The sequence below is a fragment of the Choloepus didactylus genome, chromosome 1, assembly GCF_015220235.1.
Source record: "Choloepus didactylus isolate mChoDid1 chromosome 1, mChoDid1.pri, whole genome shotgun sequence".
NCBI classification, from domain to species: domain Eukaryota; kingdom Metazoa; phylum Chordata; class Mammalia; order Pilosa; family Megalonychidae; genus Choloepus; species Choloepus didactylus.
In genome coordinates this window covers 136,009,751-136,023,795 of record NC_051307.1, presented here as the reverse complement: position 1 = coordinate 136,023,795, position 14,045 = coordinate 136,009,751, and the positions used below count along the sequence as shown (strand labels likewise).

The following is a 14,045-nucleotide window of genomic DNA, read 5'->3' as shown; positions in this document are numbered from 1 at the left end:
ACAGAAGTAGATACAGCTAATTGTAATATAGTATGTAAAATGGGCAACAAAATGCCATGAAAACCAATTCTCCTCTAAGGCAACTGAGTGAAGACTTCTCAGAGAATGGGTGACCTTTGAGCTGCATCTGAGAACAGATAGGAGTTTGCTAGACAGAGAGGGGAAGTCATCATGGGTATGAGAAATGCAAAGGGGTGGGTGCCTGAAAGGGCAGGTGTGCTTCTAGGATGGTGGGATAGGCAATCTGGGAGGTGAAAATCCCAGATGCCACCAGAAGGAGGGTATTCTCCTCCTTTAGCACTGTACCTGAAGAAACACTGATCTATAGAGTTAAATGATTTCTTGAAAAAATGTTCATACTATAATCCAGCATTTGACAAATATGTGAAGATAAAATCTCTGGAACATTAGGATTTTGCTAGACATCACATGGTGGTGCGACACGGAACTGGGCCGGGAGCAGGGAGAAACCAGTCAGACCAGTAAGGTGCGTGCGGGTGGGAGATGGTCAGTGCCCCAACCCTGGCCCTTCGGGGTGGATACTTCTGAGGCAGGAGTAACGGGACTGATGGGACATGGGGCCTGCGAGAGTGTTCCTGGTGGATGGGGTGTCCAGGCCTGAGATGAGGACAAGGCTGAGGACTGGTGTTCTGAGGCTGTGGGGGACAGCGGGGGGGACGGCGAGGGCTTACGGAGCCTTCCGGTGCCTCAGCCTGCTGAGGACCTCACCTCTTTGCTGTCTGGCTTTAATATCCACCTGACAGGGAGCAAAGTTTTTTGATTGGGTGAGTAATAACAATGTCGTTTTCATTCTGTTTATTCTCTGTAATCTTTTATGTTGGGGGGCCGGTAAATGGCTGGTTATTTCCAGCAAAACTGCCTTTCTGTCTCAGTGTGGACTCTCAGAGGGAAGCCAAGGAGGGAAACTGGCTTTGATTTAGTGCTGGCTTTGCCTTGACAGTGTTTTTGTCTTCACAGCCATTTTATTTACTCTCAGAACAACCTTGTGAATGAAGCATTATAACCCCCTTTTAACTGAGAGGAGATGGTGCACCAGAGAAGATAACCTGTTATGGCTCACCAGGACCTTTAACTAGGTAGGCAGTGCCCCTGATCGCCATTAGGATCTCACAGGATTGCTTTGGTGGAGTGAAAAGTGCTCAAATCCAGGCTCTACTTGGGACCAGTACAATCGGAAGCAACGAACCTCATCTCTGTGAGCCTTGATTTCCTTTGCTGTAAAATGGGGATATTCCCTCTCTGGTGAGATCACTGTGTGGCTTATCTAGGAGAGAGACAAGTGCCCCCATGGCCTGCCACAAGGGAGAGTGCTCCTCCTGCCCCTTCCTTCTCCTTCTCCTAGAGACTCTGCTGCCCTGGAAACCGGAACTCTTTGGTTTGTGTGGGCAGAGGGGAGGGCAGTGTGACTTTGCTATTGCATAACTTCCAGGCTGCTGCCTTCCACCCCAGCACTTCCAGGTCTCCTCACCAGAAGGAGAACTTTATAAGTGAGAGGATGACCATTCTATAGTCAAGGCATGAATGTGAGGGTATAGCACCATGTTTGAACTAGTACATCATTGAGACCACTACTACGGAGAAAGGAAGAGGGAGGAAAAGTCAGGCTATAAAGGGTTAAGTAACTTGCAGAGAGCTGTGACAATGTGGATCACTTCCTTCTCCTCCAAACCTATCTTCCCTGCTGGCTTCTTTCAGCCCCCGGTTTTTGTCCTGCCTCTTTAGAACCCCACCCTCCCTCCATTCATTATAGAATTGAGGGGCTATATAGCAATTCATGGAATAAAGGAAAAGACCCAGAGAAGAGGAGAGAGGGGCAGGCTGGAGTGTTACAATAGAGAGGGGAGAATTTGGGGGAGAGTTTTCACAATGAGTGGGATTCTAAGGAGAAAAGACATCTACAGAGGATTTCTAGAAAGTGAATGTGTGTCACACAATGCAATTTCCCCTCTTTGTCATTTCTTCAGCATTCAGAATGACTGACAAGCTATGGAGTTGGAATTTTTTTTTTTTTTTTTTTAAATGGGCTGAGTAGGGGGAAATGGACTTTTAGGAAGGAATGAGATGAGGATCCCAAGTTTGTGGTTAAATGGGCACTGTGGCTTCCTGCCTTGAGCCCAGGGTTCTCTCATTTCTGGCCCGTGTTGAACAGGAGACTCCAGAATTGCTAGTGTTGTCCCTTAGCAAGTCATTCTGGAGCATTGGTGAACCCTGAATCCCATGGTGGACATCTTCTAAAAGGGGACAGGGAAGTGTTCATAATTTTAATGGTTTGAAATAATTTCATTATGGAGGAAAAGGACATGGCTAAGATGAAAAAGATGTTCCCTCTCTTTTAACAAATATTTGCAAGATACGTATATCAAAAGCTCAGAAAAGGGAAACATTATGATTAAATTTGAATAGCCACAATATGGGACTATCTTTCAATTGTAGAGGAGTAGCTGTTGAATAAGAAAATAAAGTGCCCTTTAAAAAAATTTGGGTCAAAGGAGTGGGCATTGCTCATTTTCATTTTAAAATGCCACAATTGTTATTATAAATGGATTTAAATCTATGAATTGATCTTAATATTTTTATGTTGATTATTTTACCTATCTCTGAAAACCTTTTTTAAGCAAATGAATCCATTTAATGGAATCTCATAAATGCCTTCAGACGGTACAAGCTTGTTTTTACAAGGTATTCTGAAAACTGTTATTTAGTGTATACAGTTCTCAGTTTACAAAGATGAATTAAGGAGTTATTATTCACATTACAGCATAATTATTTGAGTTTTCAACAGATTTATTTAATTGAGGTCCCCCAGGTGCACTTAAATGTCACATTACTAATTTGGTCTGTTTAAGGGAAAGATGAAAGACTCTGCGGCATGTGTGTATATGTGTGTGTGTGTGTGCGTGTGCATGTGTGTGTGTGTGTGGGTGTTGGGGTGGGCTGGGCCTGGACCAAATTTGAAGAGCAGACAGTGAATGCAGGAGCAGGAGGTGAGGAAGTAGAGACAGAAGAACTTTAACTGCAGTTGCCATATGATGAAGCATTAGGAAATTAAAGATGAAAAAGCTCTGAAGTTAATGTGTTAATAGAAAATATTATTATAGATATAGAAATTTGCTTTTCATGTTTTCCAAATATATCTGTTACTTTAAATGATGTATACCTTAATTTTATATCTAATTTTCATAAAGATTTGAAAAAAATCTCTTTGCTTTTGAATATAACCCCCAATTTCTTTCCTCTCTGTGTGAGATAAAATTTAGTTCCCCTTTAAAAACAAAATTCAGTTTTATTGAGATATAGTCACATACCATATAATCATCCACAGTGTACAATCAATTTTTCACAGTACCAACATATAGTTAGTTGTGCATTCATCACCACAATCAATTTTTGAACGTTTTCATTACTCCAAAAAAAAAAGAATAAAAATACAAGTAAAACAGAACACCCAAAATATCCCATCCCCCCATCTCTCTTATTATTCATTTAATTTTTGTCCCCATTTTCCTTCTTATCTGTCCATATACTGGATAAAGGGATTGTGAGCCACAAGGTTTTCACAATCACACAGTCACATTGTGTAAGCTATATAGTTACACACTCGTCTTCAAGAATCAAGTCTACTGGGTTGCAGTCAACAGTTTCAGGTATTTCCTTCTATCTATTCCAATACACTAAAAACTGAAAAGGGATATCTACGTAATGCGTAAGAATAACCTCCAGAATGACCTCTCGACTCCATTTGAAATCGCTTAGCCACTGAAAACTATTTTGTTTCATTTCTCTTCCCCCTTTTGGTCAAGAAGGCTTTCTCAATCCCATGATGCTGGGTCCAGGCTCATTCCTGGGATGGAGTCATGTCCCGTTGTAGGGGGCAGGGCAGTGAGTTTACCTGCAGAGTTGGCTTAGAGAGAGCGGCTACATCTGAGCCACAGAAGAGGTTCTCTGGGGGTGACTCTTAAGCACAATTATAAATAGGCTTAGCCTCTCCTTTGCAGTAACAAGCTTCATAAGGGATTAGCCTTCTAAATTGGTAGTCCCCAATGCTTGTGAGAATATCAGGAATGACCCAGGTGGGGAAATTTAATGTTTCCACATTTTCCCCGAGTCCTTCAAGGAGGCTTTGCAAATACATGTTTATTCTCTGCCAAAATTACTTAGGGATGTATCGGGGCTTCACACTAACCTGTACAAACCTACCAGATTTCATTTCCTATTCAAAATTCCATGCAATTATGGTGTTTGAATAAACTGAATATAAGCTAAATTATATAGCATGCTACAGAAAACAGATTTTGCACCAAATGGACATCTCTTCCTTTGGTCTAACACAGAAGTTGAAGTTTTAAAACACTGTCAATGTCGTCCTTTACCCTTTTGTCTGATTTGCCTTAGTCCTAACCAAATCCGCTTCATTCATATCTCTAATCAAAGTCTGAACTCCTTTTTAGCTTTTTAAACAGTTTCTGTATGGGTTAATACTGACATTCATAGCTGCTGAATTGTAGCTCTGAGTATTAGGTGTCATACAGATACCCAAAGTTCTATAGACTTGACTAGGTTATACACAAAGAGTAGTGCTCATTTTATTTTAAATTAGATTATAATTAAAGAAGATACTGGGTATCTCAGTTTCAAATGGAACAGTTCTTACATTTCCACACCATCAATATATTTAAATTTGGGGAGCAAAGTCCATTTGTTAGAGAAAAGTAGTTTATGGTGTCAGCTTATTGTAGAAAGTGATGGAAACTAAAACTAGCAAGCTTTGAATTAGAATTAAAGTACAATTCATTTTAGGTATAGACATTGGGGTTAGAATTAGGATTCCTAGTTCAAGAAGGCCAGGGGTCTTAACAATTTAATTTTCTTTAAGGTGACAGGTGAATTACATTTCTTGAACAATGTGTTTTAAATCCAGAATCACTTGGTGTTCTTTGGGCTGCTAACCACTGGGTGGCGATGAAGACCTACAGACAAGTTACAATTTTTTCCCCCAAATGGAGGCGGGAATTGGGGTTGGGCTCCTGTGGAGGCATAGCAGCTGCAGATGAGATACAATTCAGTAAGAGCATAAAGAAAATGCTACCAACTAAACCATCTCCTACTGGTCTGTTGTCTGCAGTTACTATGTTAGGTTCACACAATGAAATGGAGTTAGCTGAAAGTTTCCTGTTATTGTGATTGATTGTACAGAAGATCCTGTGAGATACGCAGACAACCATTATTACTCCCATTTCACAGGGGACGATACCGAGGTTCAGAAAGTGCGGGACACTGTTATCGAGTTCCGACTTGGCGGGCCTGGGCCAGGGGAACTGATCAGCCCCTAGGAAAGGTAGTGGGGCACGGGTGGTAGCGCCCTCCACGGCCCCCCGGGCCTGAGAAAGTGGAGCCGAATGCAGGCCCCATTTCCTCACCCCAAAGTACAATCGTTGGGGAGGGCTTGCCGGAGAAAACCCCACCCTCGTGCCTTACCCGCGCCCTCCACCCTCTTCGTTACCGGAGCAACTCCCGCCCCTTTTCAAACAACCTCCGCGCCCTCTCAGAACCAATCCAAGCCTTTAACCTCTACAGCTACCCCGCCCTCTAAACCGCCCGATATAAGCTTGTACTCTCCCCTAATAAACTCTCTTGGCTTCTTCACCCTCAAAGAAACGTGTCCCGCCTGTTCCTTCTCGCCGCCCTCCACACCTTGCACGCCTCCGCCGGGGACCAGGCCCAGTCCCCCGCCTTGCCCTCGCCTCCGGGAAAGAGCCCCCGCCGCCGGTACCCTCCGAGCAATCCCGAGAGCCTAGGATTTAGCAACCGGCCGCCACCCCCCCCCAGACGAGTCAACTGCGACCGCAAGAAAGGGTTAGTGGAAGTTGTCTCTGCAATGATTTGGGGAATGCCAGGCCTACTTTTACAAAGCAGACTCAGCAAATTCCCAGGTTTCCTGGAAACATTTTCTTTCCTACTCTCCCAACTACCCCCAAACAAAGAAGACATGGACATAAAAGAGCAGATCACTCATTCCTGAAATCACTAGATGTGGTGCCTTTGGTATAGATGACAGAACACCAGTGCGGAAAGCACAGAGAATATTAATGGTAAAGATAGAGAATAATATATACAACTAAAAAAACACCTGCCAAGAATAAGACCTACCCAGCAACTCTCTATTCAGTTTTAAACTTCAAGTCTTAAGAGAAAAGTCACTGAGGTTAGCTTTTTAATGATTTTATATTGTATTTTTATGGTGTAGGCTGAGGCCTGCTGCACACTATCTGGATCCCTCTTTCATGTTTGAATTCACTCCAAATGGAGTCCAAGGGCTTTTATTTTTTCACAATGAAGGCAAATTAGGTGCTTTAAAAACTTACAAGACTGTCAAGAGACAGTGAGTACTTAATTTCAATAATTAATTTATATAGTAGCTTGCACTTTTTTTGTATTCTGTCGACAAGCGTCTGACATAATTGGCAGCTTCAAATTTGTATATACACTGGAGTGGTTGGGAAACATCACCCTGACATTGTATTGCCACAACAGAGAAGGCGGCTGCTCCAAAGCTGATGTTACTCTGTCTGGAGAAACAGTTGCTACTGTTCTCTTTTTAAACCATCTGTACAAAAGTGTGATAACCTGAAACTGACTTTGGAAATCATAATTTTCCACTTTAATTAATGATGAAAAGAAAAATAATAGTAGCTATTTAGTCCTGTGGTTGTGGAAGGTGTCACAGACTTTGAGCTCAAGATCCTGAAAAGGGATCTTTATAAAATTTTTTCCTTTTCCATTCGTTGAGCATCAAAGATCTTTAAATGCATTGCAACTGAGTCTTCCCCTGTGCAATGTGTTTGAAGAAATGTAGAAAGCTGGTTTGGTTTGGGGTAAGAGAAGAGATCAGTAGTGGAGCCTGGGGCTCCAGGACTAGTGGTGAAGGTGCCCAAGGCATCTTCAGGCTAGAGGGCTTGTATCTGAAGACCCCTCCTTCAACCAATCTTAGCCTCAGGCAGCAAGTTCCCCTCACTGTCAGCCCCTAAACTGCCTCTTACAAGGTACCACACTGAGTTGATATCCTCCTTCAGAGCCTTTCCTGGGGACAGGTGTTGCTAGGGTGGGTGTTGGGGAGTGGGAAGACGCCCAAGGGCTCTGACACTCAACACATGGGGGAGGAGGGAGAACGTGTTGTCTTGGCCTGAGTTACCAAGAAAGCAGAGCTGAGGCTAAAGGCTTGTGAACTATCATTTTATGAGGGAGTGCAAGCCCAAGGAGCAGGAGTAAGGGACAAAGGAAGTGAGATCCAATACGAGGATGCATTATTGAGTCAGCCCCACAAAAGGCAAATGATTGCTCAGTCCCAAGGCACTGCCCTCTGAGAGTCTGAATTAACTGCATCTTAGGAAAGTCTTTCCAGGGGTAGAAAGAAGGAGGCATTTATTTACCAGCTCCTTTCTCTCCCGGGACAAAGGTTTGTTCATGAGGTTGCTACCCCCCCCCCAACCTCCCCCCACCTCTGGGTTACCCATGTATGGGAGATGACTGTGTGTGTGTGAAATCATTCTTCCAGTTTCATCTGTCTCCTTCTCTCTCTCTTTTTAAAATTGAGTTGTCTGTCTTTTTATTATTGATTTCTAGGAGTTCTTTACATATTCTGGATGAAAGACCTTTCAGTTACATATATCTTTCCTACGCTGTGGTTTGCCTTTTCCCTGTCTTCATGGTATTTTTTGAAGAATATAAATTCTTAATTTTAATGTAGTTCAAATGGTCAATTTTTCTTTTGTGGTTAGTGATTTTTGTGTGTGGTTTAATAATCTTTACTCTGAGGTCATAAGACATTCTCCTATATTATCATATGAAAGCCTTTCCTATTTAGATTGAATGGCTTTTGTCCCACCAAAGGGTTTAATGTCTGTGTGTCTTTAGTTCTGTGTGTGTGCGTGTGTGTGCAAGAAACACAGAAAAACATGATCAGATTTGCATTTTGGAAAAATCACTCTGCTATTTGGGGAACGAATAGCAGGAGCATTAGCGGATGAATTAGGAGGCTATTGCAAAGTCTAAGAGAATGATGATGGTGGCTTTGACTAGAGTGGTGGGGGTGGCAATGGGGAGAAACGGACGGATTCAGCAGATATTGAGGAAGTAAACTGACCTGACTTGTCAGTGAATTAAATTTGGGTGTGAAGGAGGGGTTAAGGGCTACTGCTGGCAATTCTTCTTTCTGCAGCTACCAACAAATGCCTCAACCCTTCTTCTGTTATTTTTCTATTTTGTTGCATCTCTTTATTTGGTTTCAGCTTCTTCCTTGCTTCTTCTGCCTCTACCTTCTTTTTGGGCATCCTTTGGCTTGGGCTACTGATACAGACTGCTGACTCTGCACACAAGAGCTAAAGATATTTTCCCAAGAGACTTGATTGGCTCAGTTATTCTCCGTTATTTCTGTTGGGGTAGGACTGCAACAGATCCCGCACCCCCATCAGGCTGCGGGTCAGCACACCTACTGGTTGGCGAGGCGGCTCCTTCCTTTTGGCCCAGTGCTGGGGTGATGGGGCTCATGCAGTTGGGGAAGACCACACGTGAGAGCTAAACATTCAGGGAGGCTCTTTCCATAGGGCCTTCGAGCAAGTTCTCCTCAGAGGGAGCTATGAGCAGCTCAGGCATGGAAAGGCCTGTGAGCATCAAAAAGATACCATGGGAGCAAGAGAAGACACACTTAAAAAGAGAATGAATTTTCTTTTTTACAAACCCAATTTTTTCCTAATGTCTAAATTATGAACTTGTTTGTCTGAATTATGTGTTTCTAAAACACATAAGAGAAATTTCTTGTGACTCTAAAGCTACTGAGTAACAAATATGGGTAGCAAATACAAAATTTGTAAATATGGATAGCAAATACAATATTTGTGTCTCCAACACAGTTTCATTTATTAATAGTATACCAGTCAGAACTTGGTTCTGAGATATTTTGTTAATGCATAAGCTAGAATTTGAATAGACATTCCTATTAATGATGGAACACAGTTATGTATGTTAATGGTAAAAAAACAAAGTGGATATTTTTAAACCTCATTATACACAAACAGATTGAAAATAGTAATAGAGAATGAAAATAGGTCTTGATGTCATGTTCAGTAAAACACATCAGGGGTGATATCCCTGGATGCCATAGAGTGAAATATGATGGGAAGGTGTAGAGTTGAAAGGAGTTTCATTTAAACACAAGGCTCATGTATTAATATTTTTATTGATTTATTTTCATGCCAATATATTCTGACATAAATATGGTGATGTATAATGTATCAACCATAAAAGTCAACATTATTTTTAAAGCTGACTCAGGGAACAAAGACCTCATTGTTAGTGCTGATATATAGGGTTGGTATCCTGTTGAAAAATTAACTTCAACTGTCCTGCTCTTGACTGAGCTAAATAAGAGGGATGCATTTTAATGGCTACTGGTATTTTGTGCATGTTTTGCTTTATGGGCAGTGTCCAATTTGCCATGGGACTGACCCATGGGATGAAGAAAAGAACAGTGTATATTCAACATTCTTCAGAAAAGACCCTGCAAGAATGACAACTGTGCTCAAACCTTTCCCTTTTAGAGGACCAAAAGGCCTGAGAAGCTCTCCTGGGCAGATATTTGGGGAGTCCCTAACCCTTATCTTTGGTAAATGGTGAGAGTGATGTCAAAGGTAGCAGTGGTGTAGAGTTCCCCAAGCAGAGGAGATATAGGGAGAGTGTCAGCCATGGATGATCAAAGAGCAGAGACTCATCTGGAATGCTAGAGGCAAGGGCTGCCCATCCCCATGTTCTGCACAAGCTGACAACAACCGTGTTGTGGGCTTCAGTGCAATGATAACTACGAAGTGAAAATCGAGCCAAGGAGAATTTAATTGAGCAGCATAGGCAAGTATGCTAATGAGGCCTGGGCAGATCTGGATGGCTTCTCCTTTCACTAAAGTTTCAGAATAGGTTTGCTGAAAATAGCAAAATACTAGGAGACCATGGATGGCAGGCAGGCATAATCACTTGAAAGATTAGCAAACTGTTGAGCCCCAAGATATTAAGAGAATAAAGTGTCCACAGTCACTCAGCTGGTTAGTGACTGAGCTGTACCTGGCATCCAGATCTCCTGGTTCTCTTGCTGAGATCTTTCCATTCCACTTATCAATTAGAAGCCATGACTGACAGTGCATGGAGGTTATTCTAGTGGGCCACTTAATCTGCTTTTTGATCCACTACTGAACTGACACTGATCTCATCAAGGCTCGTCTCTTAGTTTCCTAGGGCTGCCATAACATATATTACAAACTGGTGGGCTTAAACCATGGGAATGTATTGGCTCACAGTTTTGGAATCTAGAAGTCCAAAACCAAGGTATTAGTAGACCAAGTTTTCTCTGAAGTCTGTAGCATTCTGGTGGTGGCTCTATTTCTGCCTCCATCACACGATGATCTGTCTCCTTTTATCTCCCCCTCTGGTTTCTACTTCCATGTTCAAATTTGCTCTTATAAGGACTCCAGTCATACTGGATTAAGGCCCACCCTGGTTTTATTTGGCTTCATCTTAACAGGCTCGTGAAAGATCCTACTTACAAACGAGTTCACACCCACAGTACCAGGAGTTAGGTACATGTCTTATGGATGATATGATTCAGTCCCCAACAAATCCCAATAGCGTCTCTGTTGTCAAATCCTCAGGAAACTTTTCTGACTCAGTACACCAAGCCTTTAATCAGCATATGCCCCAGTTGAGCACTTCTTGAAGCAGTCTCTTCTCTTGCTTCCTCCATAAATTAGGACTTCATTGCTGACAAGAGAAACCCATGCCAAAGTTGATCAAGCAGAATGAGAATTTATTGACTCACCTAATCAAACCATCCTGGACAGTTTAGCTTTAGGTATGGTCTGATGCAGGAGCTCAGACGGTGCTACCAGGATCTGCTTTCTTTTCCTGTATTTCATGGCTACACCTTCTCTGAGTTGGCTTTTTTCTCATACGTACTCTCCTCTCATGGTGATAAGAAGGCTTCCTGAAACGCCACTCTTTCACTTACTCATGTGCAAATCCAGCAGGAAAGTGTCCGGCGCCGCCCCGCCCCGCCTCGAGTCCTCGGTCGGCCGGCGATGGGGACCAGAGAGACAGGGGGAGAGAGGGCACGGACAGTATCTTACCCGGAGCACTTGTGATCACTCGGGACCCACAGTGGTGAAGCAGATAAACTTTTATTGGAACTAGGCAATCATCATCTTTACAGGTTCCACCCGGGGCGAGACACCTCGGGGGAGAACAACCTCGATGCGGCCGTCAGGTACGGCTCCTTGTGGGCTGTCTCCCCGAGCTTTGCCCGGGAACTTTCTTATAAACCTTGCGTGTATCCAATGGGCTAACGCCACGCACACAAGCATGATTGGTGAATACAGCGGGTGGTTACATACATCAGAAGCCGGAAGCAGGATGTGGGCGCCATCTTGGCACCACTCGATGGGCGGGGGGACTTTGGAGCAGGTTTACAGTGCATGCGCTATGCCCGTCCCGGGAGACGGCTCTCCACATCTCCCCCTTTATTATTTATATCGACCCAGTGTCCCCAGTGATGAGTGTGCTCCCGTGAACCCAGATGGCTCACAATTTGTTCCGGTGCTTTGGGGAGTCTGGACTAGGTCTCAGCCATTTAGCGGCGGAGCCTCTAGCACCGACCAGAATGCTCACCTCATATGGAGACAGGAGAGTCCGTGAGCTGGAAACAACATGACTCTCCCTGCAGTGCTTTGCCTTGCAACTGGGGGACAAAGGCGGGGGCAGGGATAGCATTAACCAGAGTCGGAGGCGTCACTAGGCGTCCCTATGCATTGGCTAGAGTCAAGTCTGGCCACAACTATGACTCTGCCTTAGGGACCTACCTGAGACAAAAATTATGACTGCTGGCGTCGCCCGTTATACCCGGGACATAGCTAACAATGACTAATCCCACCAATAGTCCCACCATCAAGAGAATCCAATTAGTCAAATTGGGCCAAGAGAACCAAGAGGTGACTTGGTCCCACAGATTTTTTACAGTCTCGCCCAGTGTGGAAAGGTCGAAACTAACAGGCTTCAATTTCCTAATGTTCTCAAGTCCCTGAAGGTCGGATTTCACTTGGTCGGAGAGATTGGTGAAGTTGGGGAGATAAGTGTCCTTGAGCCACTCGGCGACATCTTGCTGCTCCTCTGTCAAGTTCACCCTAACCGGGGTGACACAAAGCCTCCCGAATAACCATCGGGTATCACACGTTTCTGTAGAGTACGTGGGAGGGGGGGAGCCTCTTCCGATGAGCGGAACATTCTCGTAGCGTGGGTTCCCGCCGAAGAGCACGGCTTGGTTCATGTACTCAGAGACAGGAGCATTGGAGATGGTCTGGGCAGGGGGCTGGAGGCTGGTCTGGCTGCCCAGGCCGCTGCTGTAGCTGCAGAAGCTGTGAAGCTGCCCACGAGGGGGGTTGTAAGCGGCGATGCGCCGGGCCTGGGGGTTAAAGGGGTCATCGTCGTCGATGTCATCATAGTCCCTGTCCCTGGTGGCAAAGTGTCTCCAGGCCCGTGGCCCCGTGCAGATCATGATGGAGAAGGCCAGGGCAGCCAGGAGGGAGAAGAGGCCGAGGTAGAGCAAGCCCTCGATGCCGTCGTAGCAGACGCCAGTGAGGGCATCCAGGTAGTCCTTGTGCAGCCCCCGACAATCCAGCATGGCCGTCAGCTGGTGAAGGCCGGCCTCAGATGAGTTCAGCAGCAGCTGGATCTCGAGCAGATCTCCCTCTGCCGAGGGGAAGTGGGGCACGGCAAACTGCAGCAGCCCCCCAATCTGGATCTGCATGGTGGTCAGTGAGCGCTGGAAGACAGTCAGCACCTGTTGGAAGGGGCTGCTTGCACTCTGGCTGCAATACAGGTAGTAGCGGGTCACCTCTGTTCTAACCTGGCCCTGTGTGATGTTCAGGATGAAGGTGTCAGGAGCCACGCAGAAGTCACTGGTGCCCACGGCGGCGGCGGTGTCTGCAGCCAGGGAAGCCCAGCTGAGAATCAGGGCCAGCACCCCGCAGCACAGCATCAAGGCGAGCAGACACTTGGAGTGCTTGGCCAGTCCCAGGCAGGTGACCAGGCAGGAGGTAGGAGAGCCACCTGTACTCCACATAGCTGGTCTGGCCGGCCACCTCGGTCAGCTCTGCGGTGACGTCCGTCCACACCGGCAGTCGTGAGAGCTGGGCCCTGATGCTGGCCGCCATCTGCTGCACGAACTTCAGGGTCTGCAGGTAGTCTCCCCGGGCAGCCAAGATCTCACTGAGCCGGGCCAGGTGCTGCTCGAGTTCCACCTTCATCTGCTGGGTGGTTCCGGAAACCAGGGCATCGATCCCGGAGAAGGTGTGGTTCGCGTTGTCCAAGGAGTAGATCAGCTGGTACACCCCATCATTGGTCTCGCTGTTTCCATAGAAACCAACGCCCACCGCAGCGCAGCAGATGAGCCCGGCCACCACGGCCACCCAGGTGACGCAGCAGGAGCTGTGCTGTTTGGTCTGCGCTGCCCCGTCCCGCCGCCCGCAGCACAGCCAGACTAGGTAGGCCGTGAGGAAGACGAGGTTCAGCCCCAGGCAGACAGCGGCCACCAGCCCCAGGAGTAGCAGCGACTCCTGGTAGCTCTCGTCGCGGGGGTTGAAGGTGCTGTTCACTGGCTGCAGGCGCAGGCTGAGGTGGGGGACGCGGTGCAGCCACACGACCCACCAGGGCGCGATGTACTCCACGCGCGCGGCCGGCATGGCTGTGCCGATCGCCGCCAGCCCCGCTGCTTCAAAAGGGTCTTTAAGGGGGTTAATAGGGGTGAGCTTTCAGACTGCCCCATGCTTGCAGTCGGCACTATCTTGTAATCACTCGGAGAGCTCTTCCGAGTCCCCGGGGCTACCTGAACGCCCACGGGCCCTAGTCCTCGTATGGAAAGGGGGTGCTTACCTTCTCGCGGTGATCAGTCGCGGAGGTCAAACCACGGATCCCGGGAGCACGTCTCCGTCGGG

At 46.0% G+C, this 14,045-nt stretch overlaps 2 protein-coding genes across 2 annotated transcripts; both read right to left on the bottom strand.

Moving 5' to 3' along the window:
- Nucleotides 1-425: 425 nt before the first annotated feature.
- LOC119524694 (protein tweety homolog 2-like) lies at nucleotides 426-13,152 on the bottom strand. Its single transcript, XM_037823397.1, has 2 exons — nucleotides 12,270-13,152; nucleotides 426-618 (listed from the first exon to the last, which is right to left on the bottom strand). Exons 1-2 carry the CDS (start codon nucleotides 13,088-13,090, stop codon nucleotides 426-428), a joined length of 1,014 nt encoding a protein of 337 aa, XP_037679325.1. The 5' UTR covers nucleotides 13,091-13,152.
- Nucleotides 13,153-13,163: 11 nt separating this feature from the next.
- Nucleotides 13,164-14,045, bottom strand: LOC119524592 (protein tweety homolog 2-like; the record flags this gene model as incomplete). The annotated part of the gene is made up of 2 exons (XM_037823336.1): nucleotides 13,984-14,045; nucleotides 13,164-13,834 (listed from the first exon to the last, which is right to left on the bottom strand). A coding segment is annotated over exon 2 (630 nt), but the record flags the coding sequence as incomplete, so codon positions are not given.